Consider the following 17,540-nt stretch of genomic DNA (forward strand, 5'->3'; position numbering starts at 1 on the left):
AGCCATTTGAAACAGATGAGCAGAGATCATATTTTGTTCTGTAAACCCTCAATGCAACAATGAGACTACATGCGTCATGTGATGAATAATTGAAACAAAAAAAAGGGGAAGATTACTTTCATATTTGGGTTAAAAGTCATAAACCTGGATCCCTACTCCAGCACTCTTGTCAGCATGCAGCAGCTAAGCACAAACAATGCAAACTATCAATCTTTTTTGGGAAAGTAAACTACGAACTTCATTGCTTCCTCAACTCCAATGGCCAGTTCAGACTTCATCTTCAACAGATTCTTCAGGTTTCTAGACTACAAACTTTGTTACAATCAATTCCAGGTACGTGCCAAAGGTCGAAACTCATTCAATGAGTCATGTTGCAATGATTTTCAACCTGAAAGAAAGGCTGACATTATCTAAACATGGGCACAGAACTCTTTTCTACAAGGGAAGGAGAGACCAAGCAAGACAACGTGTGAAAGAGGCAAAATAAATGAATTGGTTACTAAAGCACTATAGTGAAGTAAATGAATCAAATAAAAGCACAACCATCGTGAGATCAGAAAGGAATAGCAGACAATCAAGGGTACAATAGACTTACCAGACTGCTGAAGACAATAACCTAGGGGAGGGAGGGCTAATGAAGAGACAACCATCAGGAATTTCAAAGTTCCGTCCCATAATTTTCTGGCTTATACCACAGAGAGAAATCAATTCCTTTGCTCTTTAGATTCTCTGTTGCAGGTGCAATCCTCTCTAAAAGCTGAAAAGACAATATCACCGGACATCATTTATGTGAAAACATTAAGTAAGCAGTGTCAATGTGAGCTCAGAACAAGTTATCTCGCACCTTGGCGTGCAGCACTCCATTTGATACCAGAAGAGATCTATCAAAAACACAAAACTTTTCACCATCCATGCATGAAACTGTCCCACCAGCTTCTTCAACTATCTGTTTGAAAAATGAAGAAAGTGAATCAGATAGCATATGAAGAAGAATATAGAACACCTCCAATTCAGACAAGAAAGAAGCATCACCAACAAATGGATTCCTAGATACGAATGAAGGTTATATGTAATAAAACATCCTTCCTTTTATTCTTTTGACAACAAAGTTCATACGTTCATTTCGTTTCATTAATATAGAAAAAATTGAACCACAAGTATAGAGTAATAAGATTTGTTAACAAAAATTATACCAAGACACCAGCAGCCATATCCCATGGCTTCAGACGATACTCCCAATATGCTTCGGCTATTCCCAGAGCCACATGGCACATGTCCACTGCAGCAGCGCCAAGCCTCCTCACACCCTAGATATTACAATAAAAAAATGGAAACATAATAAGAGTTTATGTGAGTGCATGCATGCATGCGTCTGCTTGGAGAGAAGGAGAGAAAATGAATGAGCACACAAATTGTATGGTAATAGCTTAGCAGCAGAAAATGACTTAATACCCGGCTGATGTCAGTAAATTCCTTGAATAATTGCATGTTAGTTGTCCATGGATCATCATGTTCATATCCAAAGCCAGTCACTAGAAGAGATTGCTCCACCTGAAAACGATGGGGAAAAGCTGAGCCAATTGTAGTCGGGGGGGGGGGGGGTTGTATCTGTATCATGACATTATAGAGCATATTGGAGTTGTAATCTGTGCTACTATATATTCTCAGCATACTTCTAACAATCTAAATTCTAACATCTAGTTTTCAGAGAACACGGAAGTACTGAACAAATTTATCAGTGGATAGATTAGCATGAACCCCAAACAATTAGTTTAATCCAGAGGTATATGAATTCCATGACCAAGCAACTTCCATGGACTGTTTGTCAAGCATCGAGCCACGTCAGCCTTGGGGCTAATCGGGCCTAATCTACTTTAGCACCAAAGAAATCTCTAACTAATAGATCATATATGCATAGTAAACAATTCATAAAACTTAAAATTGTTGAGTAATACATAATCCCCAAGTAATATATAATCACTGACCTTATCAGTTAGACTAGCATGAATTTTTTGGCCATTGCAAAATGCTCCCCCACCTAAATTAATGAGGATTAATCACAGCTGTCACTAGATAGTTGACTAAGAAAAATCAAATAGATATTCAAATATGCAGATGCTTTTTAGACTATACTTACCAGCAGTTGCAGAAAATATACGAGTATTCCAACACATAGGGCCTCCTACAAATTCCACCTGAATAACAACACTAGATGGTAATCTTCCTTTCATACGGACTACAACGTAAAGAAGCTTGGACAAATTATCTTCTCATGAAGAGTAATGCAAAAAAATAAGGCCTCAATATTTCCTTTTCTTCCAACAGCTGTTATTACATTTTCTCATTTCTTTAGTTTCCTATACATTGATACATTAAAAGTTGAGACGGTAATTATTGAAGATACACACCGCAGGCTTAAAAGCAGATAAATCAGGATTGACTTCAATATATTCACACAGTTACTTAGTAGAAGAGCCTATCAAAAAAAAAAACTGTTCATTCTCAATGAGCGTAAGGACTAGGCCAGAAGTAAGTCTAGTCTATCTTTGAGCATATGACTAGAAAATCCGGTCACAAGCTTTAACTTTTCATAGGATCTAGACCTAATCATTTCATTCTTGCAGTGGAATTTAGTTTTATCTAGATTTTCAGAGATCCCCAGAATCGTTCCATACTTCTCTAGTTACTCCGCTGTCCTTATTAAGGATATTGAGTTGCACAATATTCCACATACAGTACTTGAATCACAAACCAATGCCATATAAAACAACAAAAACGCCCCTTATTATGCTAGACTACTAGATATTCTAGAAAGTGTTATCCCAGTATCAATTGCCTTTTTTCCCCTCAAAAACTTCACATATCACTAGATACTGGTTTTTCATTGGATCCTTCAAGGCAGAATGGCATTTTTTGTACAGGACCATAAAACATGTCAACAACAATAGAAGTTCAGCGAACAATACCACAGCAGCAGCAGCAGGTTTTCCATGAAACAGGACTCCCACGGAAACTGCAAAGCTAGGATAACCGTGTGCAAAATTTGTTGTCCCATCTATACAAAATCAGAGAAACAAGTCTACAGTTTTAAAAATATCTCATATATAAGTATATCATGACTCTGTCCGAAAATTTTAAAAGAGCCAAACCTAGAGGATCAATACACCAGAGATAATCCGAAGATGTATCTCCAATAATTCCTCCCTCCTCCCCAAGAATAAGGTGATCTCCAAAACTTTTTCTCACAACGTCTAATATAGCAGCCTCGCTCATTTTATCAGTGCTGCAAGTACATAACAGATATGGTGAATCTTGTTAGGATCACTTCCACAATTGCATTAAGACCACAAAATTTATAACATTAAGACCACAAAATTTGTTAATCATGGAACTAACATCTTAGTAAAAGAATATCGGAAGGCCTTACTCGGTCACCAAGTCAGTAAGTCCCTTATATGTGATATTCCGAGGCTTATTAACAGCATCCATCACAACCTGGAAAGGTAAGACCGTACTGATTGAGCACAAAGAGGAAAATGGCATAACATAAAAAGAAGTTCCTTTTGGGAGGAAAAAAATCCAGGGATATGTCCGAATTGAAAGAACGACAGAGAGAATAACCTGAGCACCAGTCTTAGCAGCTGCCTCAACAACTTCAATTAGCTGGGCTGGTGGTATGGGTCCAGTTGTTTGGGCAGCCACTTTCGGGTACTGTCTCTGATCAGGAATCTCAGACAGCACTGCCCTCGTACACAGTTTTCTTGTGGGATTTACATTCAAGAACCCAACTTTTTGATTCCCATACTGAGAATTATCATTGAATCTCGGTGGAAAGTACTGGATTGGGAGATTGGGTGGTGGAATCGATCTGGGTATCACAGAGAACCTGAGAGGAAAGTTTGTGGAGAACGATAGAGACCTCCCCATTACTGTGGCAGTTACGAAACCCAGACTCTCTGTGTCTACTTTGTTTTTGGAAGTCGCTTTGCACAGTGTTTGCGCCACAGGTTTGTATTCGCATCGGGATTCGGGGCAATGAAGGGGAAGATTCGATTCCAAAATGTTCCCTTGTCAGTATGTGCCCAGAAATCAGAATTGTTTAAATTGGGCTAAAAAGCTTGGATCTCATTCTGAATAGGCCCATGGTGAGGCCCATAGTCTTTCTCCATTTGGGCCATTTTCCCATTATTCTGATTGACATGGGCCGGGATAATGTACATTGAACCCCCGAATGACTTTAATTGTTGGGACTTGGGGTGTTGTCAATTTAGTTTTTTCTTCCTTTTTCTTGTACTTCTAGTTCTGGTTCTACTATTCCAAGCATGTGAAAGGCTTTTTTTGACAAAGATTCTAATTGAAAGATGGACACTTCATCTTGTTTGTCTGAACAAGTCAACCATAAGGTAATTTATAGCTAAAAAAATGATTGATTCAATGCCACCAAAGGATTTGAAGAGTTGGAGATGCTACTTCTCGATAATATGCAAAAAAATCTACAGTAACTTTGTGTAGGGCTATTAAAGAATTAGCCGAATAATTGAATCGAATGGTCAGTCAGTTTCAAAATAATTTAATGAGAATCGATTGAATAATTGAAATAACTGTTCATAATTGACCGATCGGTTGATTAAAATTCTTGCCAAAAAAAAATAGATCATAACCTATCATTTACACGTACCCCTAATTTTGTGACATTCCTTTAACATCAACAAAGATGGAGAAAATAAGTGAAAGAACTTCAAGTACTCATACACTGTTAATTAGCTGAATCTTTCAAATGATATGATGATATATATTGTTCAGTTGCTTGTCAATATGGTTAATGCGTCTTAATATATTAATGTCTTATTTTATGTATATGTGTGTATTTGACCTAAACATGTTTGTCATGGTAGTTTATAATTAGAAGCATCATTAAGTCTAATCATATCATCATCAACATACGAAACAAAGAAACATAATCACATTATTAAATGTACCCCACCCCACCCACACACAAGTGTTGTTTATAGAAGAAAACCTCCCCCCCAACAACCACTAGAGTAATGGTCTATTATATTGGTGAATCTTTCGGGGATCGACATGTATAGACTTGAAATGTCCTGAGTTCACTTCTCATTGAGAGTAACACCCTTGTGTTTATGCTCTCGGTTTTTGTCTAACTTATCATGTGAGAAACTTTTATGAACGCGAACCTGACTATCCGAATTTAAACACATATTGGATGTCCAAAAGACAATCTTGTATGGCATCAATCACGTTTTTTTATTAAAAAAACTCCCCCATCAACTATATAAACATGCCTTAATTAATCCCGCCCTACTTTCCCTTAATGGACATATATGTCCCATATGGTTTACTATTTAATATTGTATTGTCTTGATATTTTATTGCACCTTGTTTGCTCACACTAAAACACTTTAATTTAACTTTTTTTCGTATTTTATATCCTAGCTAGTGTGTCCGCATGGATGGCTAGGATTCTCTTGGCATGAACCCTAAAAAGCATCGAAACAAGTTAATTAAACAATTAATTAAGGAGTCAAACTAACTAATCACCCTCTTTAATTGCTATAACTTTTCTTACTGGAAAAGGCAAAAGAGATTCCATGAGCATTGGACCTATATATACAGCACGACCTAGCTAGCTAGAATACTATATCACATAATGAGGCATATGCAACAACCTAATTAGCTCAGGTAAAAGTCCATTTTCCTATGAACGATGGGCATTGACTTACACTATGGACGGCCCGGATATTCTATAACTTTAGGGCCTGTTTGTTGGGGCGTTGATCTGGGAGGGCTCGCATTCCCACCCCGTCCCACCAAACACAAAATTAAGCTTTACGGGGCGGTAACGTCCCAATAGAACAAGCTCCAAAATGGAGCTTGTTCTTGCAGCGTTTTTGAACGTTGCAACCTTTTTTTAAAAATATTTTTTCTGTGGACAGCATCATTGTGGTAAAGGTCGTAATGCTAGAGGAATCATTATCGCAGGGCATAGAGGGGGAGGTCATAAGCGTCTATACTGTCAAATCGATTTTCGACGGAAGAAAAAAGACATATATGATAGAATCGTAACCATGGGTTCCACCCAAAAATTATAAAGTATTGTTATTTTAAGCATGGGATCCACCTAAAAAATTAAGGTTTCACATTATTTATTATACCTAATAATTTTTAATATAAAAATTGTGTTTAACTATGTAATTGTAATTATTTTTCAATACAACCGCTCTGCCAAACACACACTTAATCAAGGTCGTCTAATCTGTTTATCAAAAGAAAAAGAAACGGATTGAGCCCCCAATGATAAATGAAATGGACGCCCTAATTGAAACTACAGGATCGTTGCAATGACTTCCACTGCAGCCTGTAACGCCTTTAACTTGCTTATATTGTTTTACAAACGCACATAAGGGTCAAAGGGGTCAAAGGAAGAAGAACAAGCAAGCTACAAGCTTATTATATATGTGGTTCAAGAATATGTCATCCTCTCCTTTTACGACAAATTATGAGATTTTAGTTTATATGACTCTCGTGTATTTGAATCGTTCCACTCTCTCTCCAAGTATTTTGGTGCGTTCTAATGAAATAATGCGAAAAAATGAATTTCAATATCTCAACAGAAATAATTCATTTTTAGCCAACTCGATCACCCTCAAAACAATTCATCATCCCATCTTAATCCTATATCATGTAGTGGCAAACTTGCATTTGGCCATGATTCATGTGAAAAACTCGATGAGGCCATTGATTAACTTGTAAAAAAAATACTGAATCTTTGCAAAAATTAAATTTTAGTGGCCACCCAATTCTTGGAATGATATGAAATCCAGGCTGATTCTTGCTTTGTAGTAGGTTTTCATGGATTTCTCTTATAAATTCATATAACCGACCTCAAAATCAAACTAGCTGGCCAATGTAGACTACATTTCTACGCTTGTATTCTGGTACTGTCATGTATACGTATAAAACTAATCATACATGAATTATTCATAAAAAATTTCAAAAATTTTATTGATACATCAATTTACACAAACAGGATCGTGAGAAGTCACCATCTGGAGCCGGCATGCTTGATTTAATTGAAGGAAAAAGAAAAGGACATGTTTTTAGAAATATTAATGGAAAATTAATTAATTATGATCAGAAACTCTTCCATTTGAGATAATGCAATAATCTCCTAATATTGAATCTGCACCACCCCTCAAACACAAGAAATGATAACACTAAAAACACAAGCCACCTGCAACAACTGCAAACCCTATCCCTAAAGAAGCACGAGTGCACCTCCCTTAATCAAATGAAATATCAAGTCTTTAGGGGTTAAATTCATAGTATCTGACTCGAATGGGCAGAACCACAGACCTCTGCAGCATTAAGTTTGGTGGTGTTGAGGCTTAATACTCTAAATCACATATCGCTCAGATGAGGAAAAAGTGAAGTGCATAATATAATTATAGGTTAAACTTCTTAATAGTAACAAACGTTTTTTCTGAGTTGTAAAGGTTGGTGTAGGATCTAAGAAGACAAAGTTGTGCGGACTATTATGAATTGGCCTAAAATAAACAAAGTATTACTAATACGGAGTGACAGACTGCTACAAGATTATAGAAACAAAACCATGTGATCCTATCTACTATCTAGTAATGAAGTTTGCATATAAATTAAAAGGTGCATGTGTGTGTGTGTGTGTGTGGTCCTTGGCTTTTCGTTAGGGCTTTGTCTATATGTCATTGTTTTATCAACAAGAAAGACAGAAGAACCGCCCAAAACTAAAGACAAAAGAGGATGCCCTCAACTGATTCCACCAACCTGGACATATATATATATATATAGTATTTATTGAATTTTCCAATTTCTAGTAGGTCCAATAACTCACTATGCACATGGTGACCACCTACATTTGTTTATTTTAGTTGCTTGATTATCAATCTAATCTAGGTTATTTAACATCAAAAACCCTAAAAAAAAATTGCCCAAATTATTGTAAAAGTTGTTTCATCCCAATTTAGAAATCATGCATGGGGTAGATCAATTCCAGAAAACCCTTGTGGGAGATGAGAGTGCTAGACTACATACATCTTGTTCTTTATAACTCCATTGATTCATGTAAAATTGTTACATGTGTGTCATGATGAATGCAGTAAGTGTGTCGATTAACCAATGATGATGGTAAATAATTAATTAATTACCTATCAATATAACTTTTCTTTTGGTAAAGTTTTATGAACCTTACATGTTAATTAACTTATTCGGATTGGTTTACTTTATATTTAGTTGACCATATAATTAATTAAGTTTTCTTTGAATCTACTTATAGGAGAGGTCCCATTGGTCCTCTTTTCTTTAGTTAATTTAATTATTATTAATTATAATATGTCATTATGTGCATTGCTGGAGAGAGGGAGAGAGGGAGAGAGAGAGAGAGAGAGAGAGAGAGAGAGAGAGAGTCATTGTCAATAGCTGTAAGAAAGGAAGGACCAAAAACCCACCATTAATAAATCTTTCTTCCTCCATGAAATGAAATAACTAGGAGAGGAGAGGAGAGGAGAGGAGAGGTGTGCATTTATATAAGATGGAGAGGAAAGTCACAAGGATTCTCTACCTGAAGCATGCATGGCTCGTGCCCTTCTTAGGTGGGTGGAGCTCCTGGGTTCTTGAATTCCTCCAAAAAGGCCAAACCCTTTCAATCACTATTGGTTTGAGTTCATTATATATCTTCTTGTTAGTTGGTTTTATGTTGGTTTGAGAGGTTGAAGCTGCCAGCATGATCTGGTAATGAGCCTGTCTCTCTCTCTCATTTTTTTTTAGGGATTTATATAGTGTTCTTGCACCAATTTTTACATATATAGAGACACCCATATAGCTAGGGTAAAACAAATATGCTTGGAAACCATCAATCAATAGATCATATTGCCTGAAGATTTATTATAAATGGTGGGTTTCTTATTTTGTGCAATAGAGAGGTATATATAGTACAGGGAAAATAGCAATTGATCAATATATTGAGAATATTAATGTTTCATAATCAAGGGAAAGGTGTTAGGTTTAGAGATCTGGGTTTCATCAGGTCATCTTGCAGCTTCAATCACTCAATTACCAACAGTAATAGAAATTCTTTTGACATATCTATACATATGAAATTGGGTTGGTATTGATTTATCCTGGCCAGCTAGCTGCATCATATTCCAGGTAACTCTTCTATACATTGATTCATCAATTATTTTTTTTAATTTCTCATATTTCTTCTCTTCTTTTTGCGTCAAATATATATATATATATTTATTTATTTATTTTCATTCTTAATTAATTAATTTGTTTAGTTGTAGATATTATTGAATTCTCCTATTAATCTAATGGATTGGTTATCTTACTTACCTAATCTTTAATCTGCTTTGCTCGCCTTGAATATACATATACATTTATATATTCACATACATACATATATATGAATTTATGAATCTTAATTTATGTATTAGCTAGCTTTCATATATCTGAGGAATTCGATCTATACTAACCAGCAACAGCTTGTGGGTTTTAAACAACTTAATTAAAAGGTTGTAATATCTAGATAAGGTTATCAACATTGATATCTGTCTCTCTCTAACTGTCTACTCTTTGTCTTAACTTAGCTGGTGGTATCTAGCCAGCATATATTGACAAGTATAACAAATTCCCAAGACATGCATGACAGTAAGATTTAACATATATATATAGATATATATGTTTGCATATATACAATAGTATCAATACTATATATGTATATATACATAATTAGCTTGGGTGAGGATACCCTAAATACTATATACATATATATATATATATATATATGTATATCTCTTGATATGTATGTTTGTCTATCTCTTGATCACTTTAATTCTTCAAATACATGATATTGATATGGTACAATCTATACATATACCATCGGAGCAGACTATATGTGTGTATATGAAGCAATGACATTGCATTTTTACTATGCTTTTGGTTGCATTTTGATTACTCAATTGGGATTTAGTTTTGGCAGAGCTTTTTGTCTGTATTTGGTTTTTGAATCAGGCAATAACAGGATTAATTATGTATATAAATTCAATTGATGGGTTTTTTTAATCTAAGAGATGACTCATTCTTGCATGAACCATGATCCTATATATAGATATATGTATTGGATCTGCTTCTATCTTCTTGAAAGCTTCATTTGTAAAATCCTTTTTGTAATTCTGACAGAAAAAAAAATTCCAATTCATATGTGCAAGTGTATATAAAAGAAACAACTGGACGATAGCCTGGTTGGTTACCTCGTCAAACTTAAGGATTAAAGATGCTGAGAGTTCGAAAAAATGTGTATATAAAAGAAGATGGCATATATATCTATATATATACTTGAGCTGTCTATAATAAAAAAATGAAGCTAGAAATAGAAGCACTGTGTACAAGTGAATGATTTTTTTGTTTAATGAACAAAGATAAGCATATATATTGTATTCTCTATTAATTAGATTTGATCATGGTAATCGAGTGTGTTTCACCTAATTTATTTGATTGCAACGCTTGACCAACCTTTGACACAACATTTCCATGTCTTGATTAATTAAGTTAATTTTGTAATCTCATCAAATATTAACAAAATGTAGTTAGTTGTGAAAGCCTGTCAAGCGACAAGACAAATCAACTAGGCGCAATATAATTGTAGTCACGCGTTGGGTTTTAACCCAACTCACCTTATCGTCATGTGAGATACATGACGCTACACCAATATGTTTGTTCTTTGTTTATGTGTGGCTCTAATAATTAGGTTTAATTGTTTTATTAATATACCAGGAGGTGGCAATAACCAATCAATGCTGGCTCTTATATGATATCAAAATTGCATCGTATGATCATATCTATATATGTACATGTTGAGAGAATCATTTGCGTTAATAGGTGAAAAGGAATTTTGACGATTTTGTCCCATAACCAAGTTGACACGTTTTATAATATATAAATCCCACTTAACATAAAATCAAAGGAACAATGGATTGAGGCCTAACCATGGAGTACTGGTAGTTAAACCTAAATCTAACTGCTCAAGATTTGTTCAATAATCATTGTTCCCTTGAATACAGACAAATCAGTTATTAAGGAAAGGTACATCACAATAACTTTGTGGATGCATAATGTAATATGTTTTGATGACTTTCTTATAACAAAAATACTAAGGATTTCAATGTCTTTTGTCTCGATTATCCTAAATGCTAAGATAGACACACATGATCAATTCGTGAACCCCACATGTCCCATATGGAATCGCATGCATTCATTATTGAGTCAACTATCCTAAATGCTAAGATAGAAACACATGATCCATGCGAGATCGTGAACCCCACATGTCTCATATGAAATCTTATCTTATGCGTTCATTATTGAGACAAAAAACATTAAGATCCATAAAAAGGCTATTTCTGAAAACGCTTTGGACCAATCAACATTTTTTCTTTTGAGTCATTTTTGGTAATTTCACAACTTCCACAGTCTGTATTACATAAAACTGACAGAGATGGCAACTGGTGAGAAGAAATAATACAAAGACAAAATAACTCTGCTCAAACCACAGCATGGAAAACAAAAACCACTATGAAACAAACTTTCTATGATATGAAATTCCACAGTATGCTTCTTTCAAGATGACCACAATGTTCGCTGAGCCAATGAAAAAGAACTCCGTCTCTGAGGCTTTCAGAGTTGTTTCATACTCCCAATTCAGGAGTGATTATGGCACATATTTTGGCATTGGGAGACAAAATGTAAAGAGAAGTTGTAGATACAGGTACACCCTAAGGCCTAAACTGAATAAGCTACACCCCCATACATAAGACCTACAATTGTAACTTTGATTATGGAAAAAAAGAATTATACTTTACTTGATCGACAGCACGCGCGACAAAATTTCTTTTCAAACTCCAACGGTATAGAACACTTACAGTTCTCAAATGGAGGACCATATATCTGAAGGCAGAATGGAGGAACAGCCGTGTGTATTCTATCTTCGACGGCACTTCTCCATGGCAATTCTGAATATATGCATTAATCACTCATTCGGGTTCTACAATTTTTACTAAACTGAGTGCTTTCTTCTCTTCAATTCAGGCTCACCTAACTGCAATGAAACATGAAGCTCTTCATCAGAGTAGTTACTCAGCGCCAGGGGCTTGCATTCTTGGTTTCCACATCGGCCTTTTTCATGCTCTGGAGATGTCCCGGTGAAATTCGGAATGAACTGGTGCTCTATTTTGGGCGGTTTCTCCACCCCATCTTCTATGTGAAACTCTGGGTGCACGAACGGTGCAGTCAATCCTTGATGGGATTCTCCCTCCACCAAGACCTGCTGAATATTCAAATTCAGAGGCTCAAAGTTCACTTCAATTTTATCCCTTGATGGCACCCGGTCTGGGGGAGAATACTCCACGACAGTGGATTCAATCCCTGCTGCGGAAGCATTTATCTGTTCTTCCACTGCAACTGTATCAAAAACATCAAAGAAATGAAAAAAGAACAAATAATAATGCGTCATGAATTTGGAAAACAATATAAAACATAGTTAGAAAGGGGTGAGTGGATGACTCTATGTTTTCCATTTTTCCTTTTTCAGTCTTCATTCTTCCAAATATCATACATCAATACATCAGGCTGTCTATTGGTATCAATTGCCAAAGCAGAATGATACAAGCTTAACATCTACTTGAATTTATCTGGAAATTTTAATATAGAAACCTGGCTGTGCCCGCTCAAAATGATAAGAATGAATGGCATCCAGCAATCGATATAAAGCAAAACTCATGGAATTAAAATTAAAAAGTAAACATGGTTTTCATAAATAAATAAAAATATTAAACATGGTCTCTTGGTGTAACTAATTATAGTTTCAGAGGAAAAGGGCTACGGATTTGGTAAAGGTCTTATTTTCAGAAGAAAATGCACCCCTTTTAATGTAATTACTCGAATGCATTACTTGTTTTCTCAATCTTGTGAATATGGCCAGCCATATAAAAGCAACAGAACAACAAAGCCTGCATAAGTCCAGTAATGCACTGGAAAACTGAAATATTGTACTGGCTGGTTCAGGTGTACAAACCTTGAAGCCCTTCATTTGTTGTGATGAGATCAAGCTCAAGGAGGTCAAGAAGGCGCCCAAGATCAACGCCACTAGTCCAATTCTCCGGAGGGTGGCCAACTTTTAGTTTTAATCGACCTCGATTAGCAGTCCCACCCCATATAATTCCAACTGGCCGTGGTTTCTCACCATTCCGACATGTTAAAAGGATAAGGCTTCCACTATCACCTTCAAGGTCAAAAGTCTGCTGGTTCTCACCAACAACGAGAAAATCAGTTAAGAAACAAATCCCTTTCTGGTCGTTGTATTCAAGAGCATAGGCCATTATGGTCCCAGTAGTCAAGCCAGAGCTTCTTCCAACTTTGACCACTTGCCTTCCAATTAGACTGTTGATTGGAGCCTGCAAGTCTATGATATGGGCATCACCAATCTCACCCACGCCTTTGACTGTTGTGATTATGTTATTCACATTAAAATCTTCTGCAAAAGGAATGAAAGCTCCATCCGCTCGCACAAATGTCTCTGCAGCGTACCAAATTGAAATGGGCATGAATGGGGGTAGGGAAGTATGAGAAATTCATTTACACAAATATAATGGCAGAAAAATCATGCAGCAGACAGCTCCAATATAAACAAGCATACACCTTCTAAAACAGTCTGACAGCTTAAAGCAAAAGATTAAGCTCAATGATCCAGAGGACAAGATTCCACAACAGTCAAATGATGAGCCAGAAAAAAAAAATCCTCCTTTACCATTGTACTTTATAACATATAGATCATTAGGATTTACCAAGTCCACCTCAAATATTTATCGCCTTGCTGATTTCACAAGCTTACACTTTTTAATAAACAACTTCCACAATAACAAGACACAAGGGGAGAGCAAAGCTGATGATTAGTTTCACATATAATCAATAAAACCAGTAAGGCCCAGTTTAGGATCATAGTTAATAACAACATGACTACATGAGCTTGGGTTTGAAGCCTAACAAATAACAACTAAGCTCAACTTAATTTAGTACTCCTTTCCAGTTATTTGACTTGACAACCAACTCAGCAAAATATGAATTCCCAATATTTCACAGAAGTACGACGGTGGAATATAGATGACAGTCTCAGGGGAGGATTACAAAGGGAAATTTCTGGCGGTACCATAACAGAAGCAGATATACATTAATGGGTATATTAATCTAAAACTATATTACCTGGGTTTGTTCCAGCAAAGATTCCATACCAAAGATCATCTGTTATAAATGATGTTGCCCTCTCCACATCACCCAGATACACTCCAGGTCCAAGGCTGGGTGGCAAAGGATGAAACATCTTTTGACTTGGGTAATCCAAATCAACTGCTACATGCCGATTTGTGAGGAAACCAACCTGTCGATTGCCTGTTCGACTTTTCACAATAGCACCCAAAGTCCCACACGTCTCTTGGCTAGAAACCTGCAAGTGTTAAATAGTGTGATTTCAAGAGAAATGAGACAAGTAGAGAAGTTTCTGTACAGACCCATCATTATTATTGACTTAGAGGTCAGGACAAGCAAAAGCAGAGGGTAAAAAAACCATTATGAAACCAACACATTAAAATAGTATATTGGCACAACACATCTATGAAATCTAAATAAGTTCAACTCCCACAAGTTCTGCACTAAGAGTCTAATCTCACAGTTAAATAGCATTAATGTGCGTTCACCAGAAATATTTATTTATCCCGCAAAACAGTTCTTCCCCAACCATACAACTGCATATAAAATGGATTTTCATTGGTCAGATAAGATACCTGGGAACCAGAGCCTATGCATGGATCACTTCCCCTCAAGCCGTCGACAACTTCAGTATATAATTGTTCCTTAGGAGTTTGTGCAGGTGCCCCATAGTATGAGAATTCAACAACATCTACATCACACCATACACCTCCCGGTCCCTGTATCATAGGTTATGAAGCCATTGTGGTTTTCCAAGAAGACAAAGAAATCAGTCGCAGACTTAACTTATATTCTTGATACAAATCCAAAAAAATGTGCGAGGGAAAGAGGTTAAAATGGAAAAAGAAAGAAGGAAAACAGAGAAGCAGGGGACAGGATGGGAAAACAAGCCATAACTAAAAAGAGAACAAAAACTTTCAGTCTCTCAAGGAATCATGAAATTTTCCAAGGTTTGAAATTAAAATATGACATGGATGCTCATTGACACTAAGTAATCGAATGAAAGGCCAGAAGAACCAAAATTTATCACCTCAAGAGCAGCAGGTAGGCACTGTGAATGGCTGAGCCATTGCCTATGAACTTTCCGAGCAACAAAAACAAGAATTGCTGGTATATCTGTCAGAACACCCCGTCGAATTCGAAACCCAATTGCCGTTCCAAGACTAAATCGACGCAAGATTTTGCTGTGATATGCCCTTATGGTCATCAACTCAAGTAGGGTGGTAGCCTGCTGTCCAGATGGCAACCGGCCAAGAGTTTCAGGAAGCACTCCCTTCTGAAGGTTTCCAAAATAGTTTTCCCTATCTTCTGCAGCATCATTCAATCGACTCAAAGTAGGCCAAGAGAAATATGCAGCATTGCTCTCTGAGTGCTGACCAGCTGAAGCGAAAGTCTGAAGTGGTGATGGACTTGATGAAGGCAGGTTATGATGATTGCAGTAATTTCTTTCCAAATCTAAAACAGATTCCTCTGATTGTATTGATCCAGAGTGGTGAACTCTTAAATCCAATTTTGTCCTGTCCATCTTTCAGCACTCTGATAGGTTATTAATTCATTGATCGCAGAACCCAAACCTGTAAGTAAATATAAACAGCTAGACTGTAGGGTTTTGTTCATGTTATCAAGCACAGTTCTATAAAAAAAAAACTAAGCTGTGTTCCATCTTTCAAACCCTCTCCCCTCTTTCTCCCCCCACCCCAAACCCCAGATACAAAAGAGAAGAAATGGAATATTCATTATTATAAATCTTAGCAAAAAGAAATACCGAAAAAGACATGACTTGTAGTAAGAAATGATAAGAATCAAATAAGAATTGATGAAATTATGATCCTAGATAGAAATGAATCGCGGAAACAAATCATGAAAGTATGAACCTAGATAGAAATGAATGGTGGATTGAGAAACAAATACATGTAGTGAATTAGGGTTGATTTCTCATACCCCAAAATCTTGAGATAAAGGCTCGGATGAGAACTCTTGGTTGACATAAAATATATGTTGCCAATAGATTAAACATATAACACACAAAAAAGAATATAATATTGGAAACCTGAAAACAAGGAGCAGAAAAAGTGATGGAAAGTATTAAAAACCGGTTTCTTTGATCTCTTCTCTCTTTAAGAGAAAAATCTAGAATAAATCTGTTTGTATCCATAAATCTATCAAAATTTATAAAAATTTGTAAAGCAGTAATTAAAGGTAAGATAGATGCACCAAAAAAATCAATCTTTTTTAACATGAAAAAAAAAACATGGATTAAGAGGATATAGTGGCGTCTCTATTTAATTGAAATCTCAAAGAGGATAAGGGATTCTTCAAAGGATATCTTATCAAGTAAAATCAACAATAAATCCATAAATCTATAGACGAAGAATATGAAATAAGACAAGATTAGAGGAATAACGTCACCTGTTACCAAAAGGAATAATGTACAAAAACAAAGAGCAAAAGTGAACAAACGAGATTGTTGCGAAGCTGGAAAGAGAGGGGCAATACTGAGTGACAGGTGAATGATACGGATAGAGCAGACCAGATGCACATTTCATGTGCCAAAGAAATAAGAATAAAGTCAAAACCTTGAAACGGATATCAGAAATGAACAAAACAGTCCATATACCGGGTTGAAAAATGAATAAATAAAACAAACCCATAAGCACAACACGCCTAATGATGACTAAGCAAGACACAGATAGGAGATGACAACAAAAGGAGAGATTAAGCAAAACCCAGATAAATTTACTGATAAAAAAAGGAACTTGACGGCACGAACAAGAAAAAAAACTCACCAATCAGCAATGGCGGAGCTGTGATGGATGACTCCAAATACAGCTCCTTAGAGATTTTCATGCCCTAGCGCATAAACCGCCGTTCATTGATTTAGAGAGACCGATTGCCAATCTGCACCCAGATCATTAATGTGTCTCTGTGCGGTGACTCAGAGAGGACTGTATTCAGAAAGAGAGGCTTTTTTCTCCTTTGTTCTTTCCAAAATTTCCAGGGAGAGAGAAACTGAGAAAATGATGTATACCTCGAGAGAAAATAATAACGCCAAATATCATAAAGAATATTCTTTAAACAAAAATTAAGCCCTTTTTTTCCCAATATTTCCCCTGTTTTTGTGTCTTTATCATATCATCTCATTTCCTTCACAATGGTGCGAAGCTATCGGAGCTAGCAAAATTTATTGGGATACGTGTTTTATTGAGATGATTTTAAATGAAAATGAAATATCA

The 17,540-nt window shown here is 36.1% G+C and overlaps 2 protein-coding genes across 5 annotated transcripts; both read right to left on the reverse strand.

Moving 5' to 3' along the window:
* Positions 1-3: 3 nt before the first annotated feature.
* On the reverse strand, positions 4-4,034 carry LOC120006590 (phosphatase IMPL1, chloroplastic). The gene is made up of 11 exons (XM_038856675.1): positions 3,622-4,034; positions 3,428-3,495; positions 3,150-3,283; positions 2,967-3,055; positions 2,138-2,195; positions 1,986-2,038; positions 1,453-1,551; positions 1,194-1,307; positions 845-946; positions 596-757; positions 4-388 (listed from the first exon to the last, which is right to left on the reverse strand). The coding sequence occupies exons 1-10, from the start codon at positions 3,925-3,927 to the stop codon at positions 659-661; spliced, it is 1,122 nt and encodes a 373-aa protein (XP_038712603.1). The 5' UTR covers positions 3,928-4,034; the 3' UTR covers positions 4-388; positions 596-658.
* Positions 4,035-11,604: 7,570 nt separating this feature from the next.
* LOC120005803 (protein NARROW LEAF 1-like) lies at positions 11,605-17,319 on the reverse strand. 4 transcript variants are annotated; one of them, XM_038855633.1, is made up of 7 exons: positions 17,094-17,319; positions 16,717-16,802; positions 15,338-15,881; positions 14,883-15,026; positions 14,305-14,545; positions 13,121-13,621; positions 11,605-12,507 (listed from the first exon to the last, which is right to left on the reverse strand). In XM_038855633.1, the coding sequence occupies exons 3-7, from the start codon at positions 15,830-15,832 to the stop codon at positions 12,104-12,106; spliced, it is 1,785 nt and encodes a 594-aa protein (XP_038711561.1). In that variant the 5' UTR covers positions 15,833-15,881; positions 16,717-16,802; positions 17,094-17,319; the 3' UTR covers positions 11,605-12,103. The 4 variants fall into 4 exon arrangements, with proteins under 4 accessions (XP_038711561.1, XP_038711563.1, XP_038711562.1 ...); XM_038855635.1 differs by lacking the exon at positions 16,717-16,802 and having other exon boundaries at positions 15,338-15,832; XM_038855634.1 differs by lacking the exon at positions 16,717-16,802 and having other exon boundaries at positions 15,338-15,843.
* Between the last annotated feature and the right edge of the window lie 221 nt (positions 17,320-17,540).

This window comes from Tripterygium wilfordii, chromosome 9 (genome assembly GCF_013401445.1).
Source record: "Tripterygium wilfordii isolate XIE 37 chromosome 9, ASM1340144v1, whole genome shotgun sequence".
NCBI lineage: Eukaryota > Viridiplantae > Streptophyta > Magnoliopsida > Celastrales > Celastraceae > Tripterygium > Tripterygium wilfordii.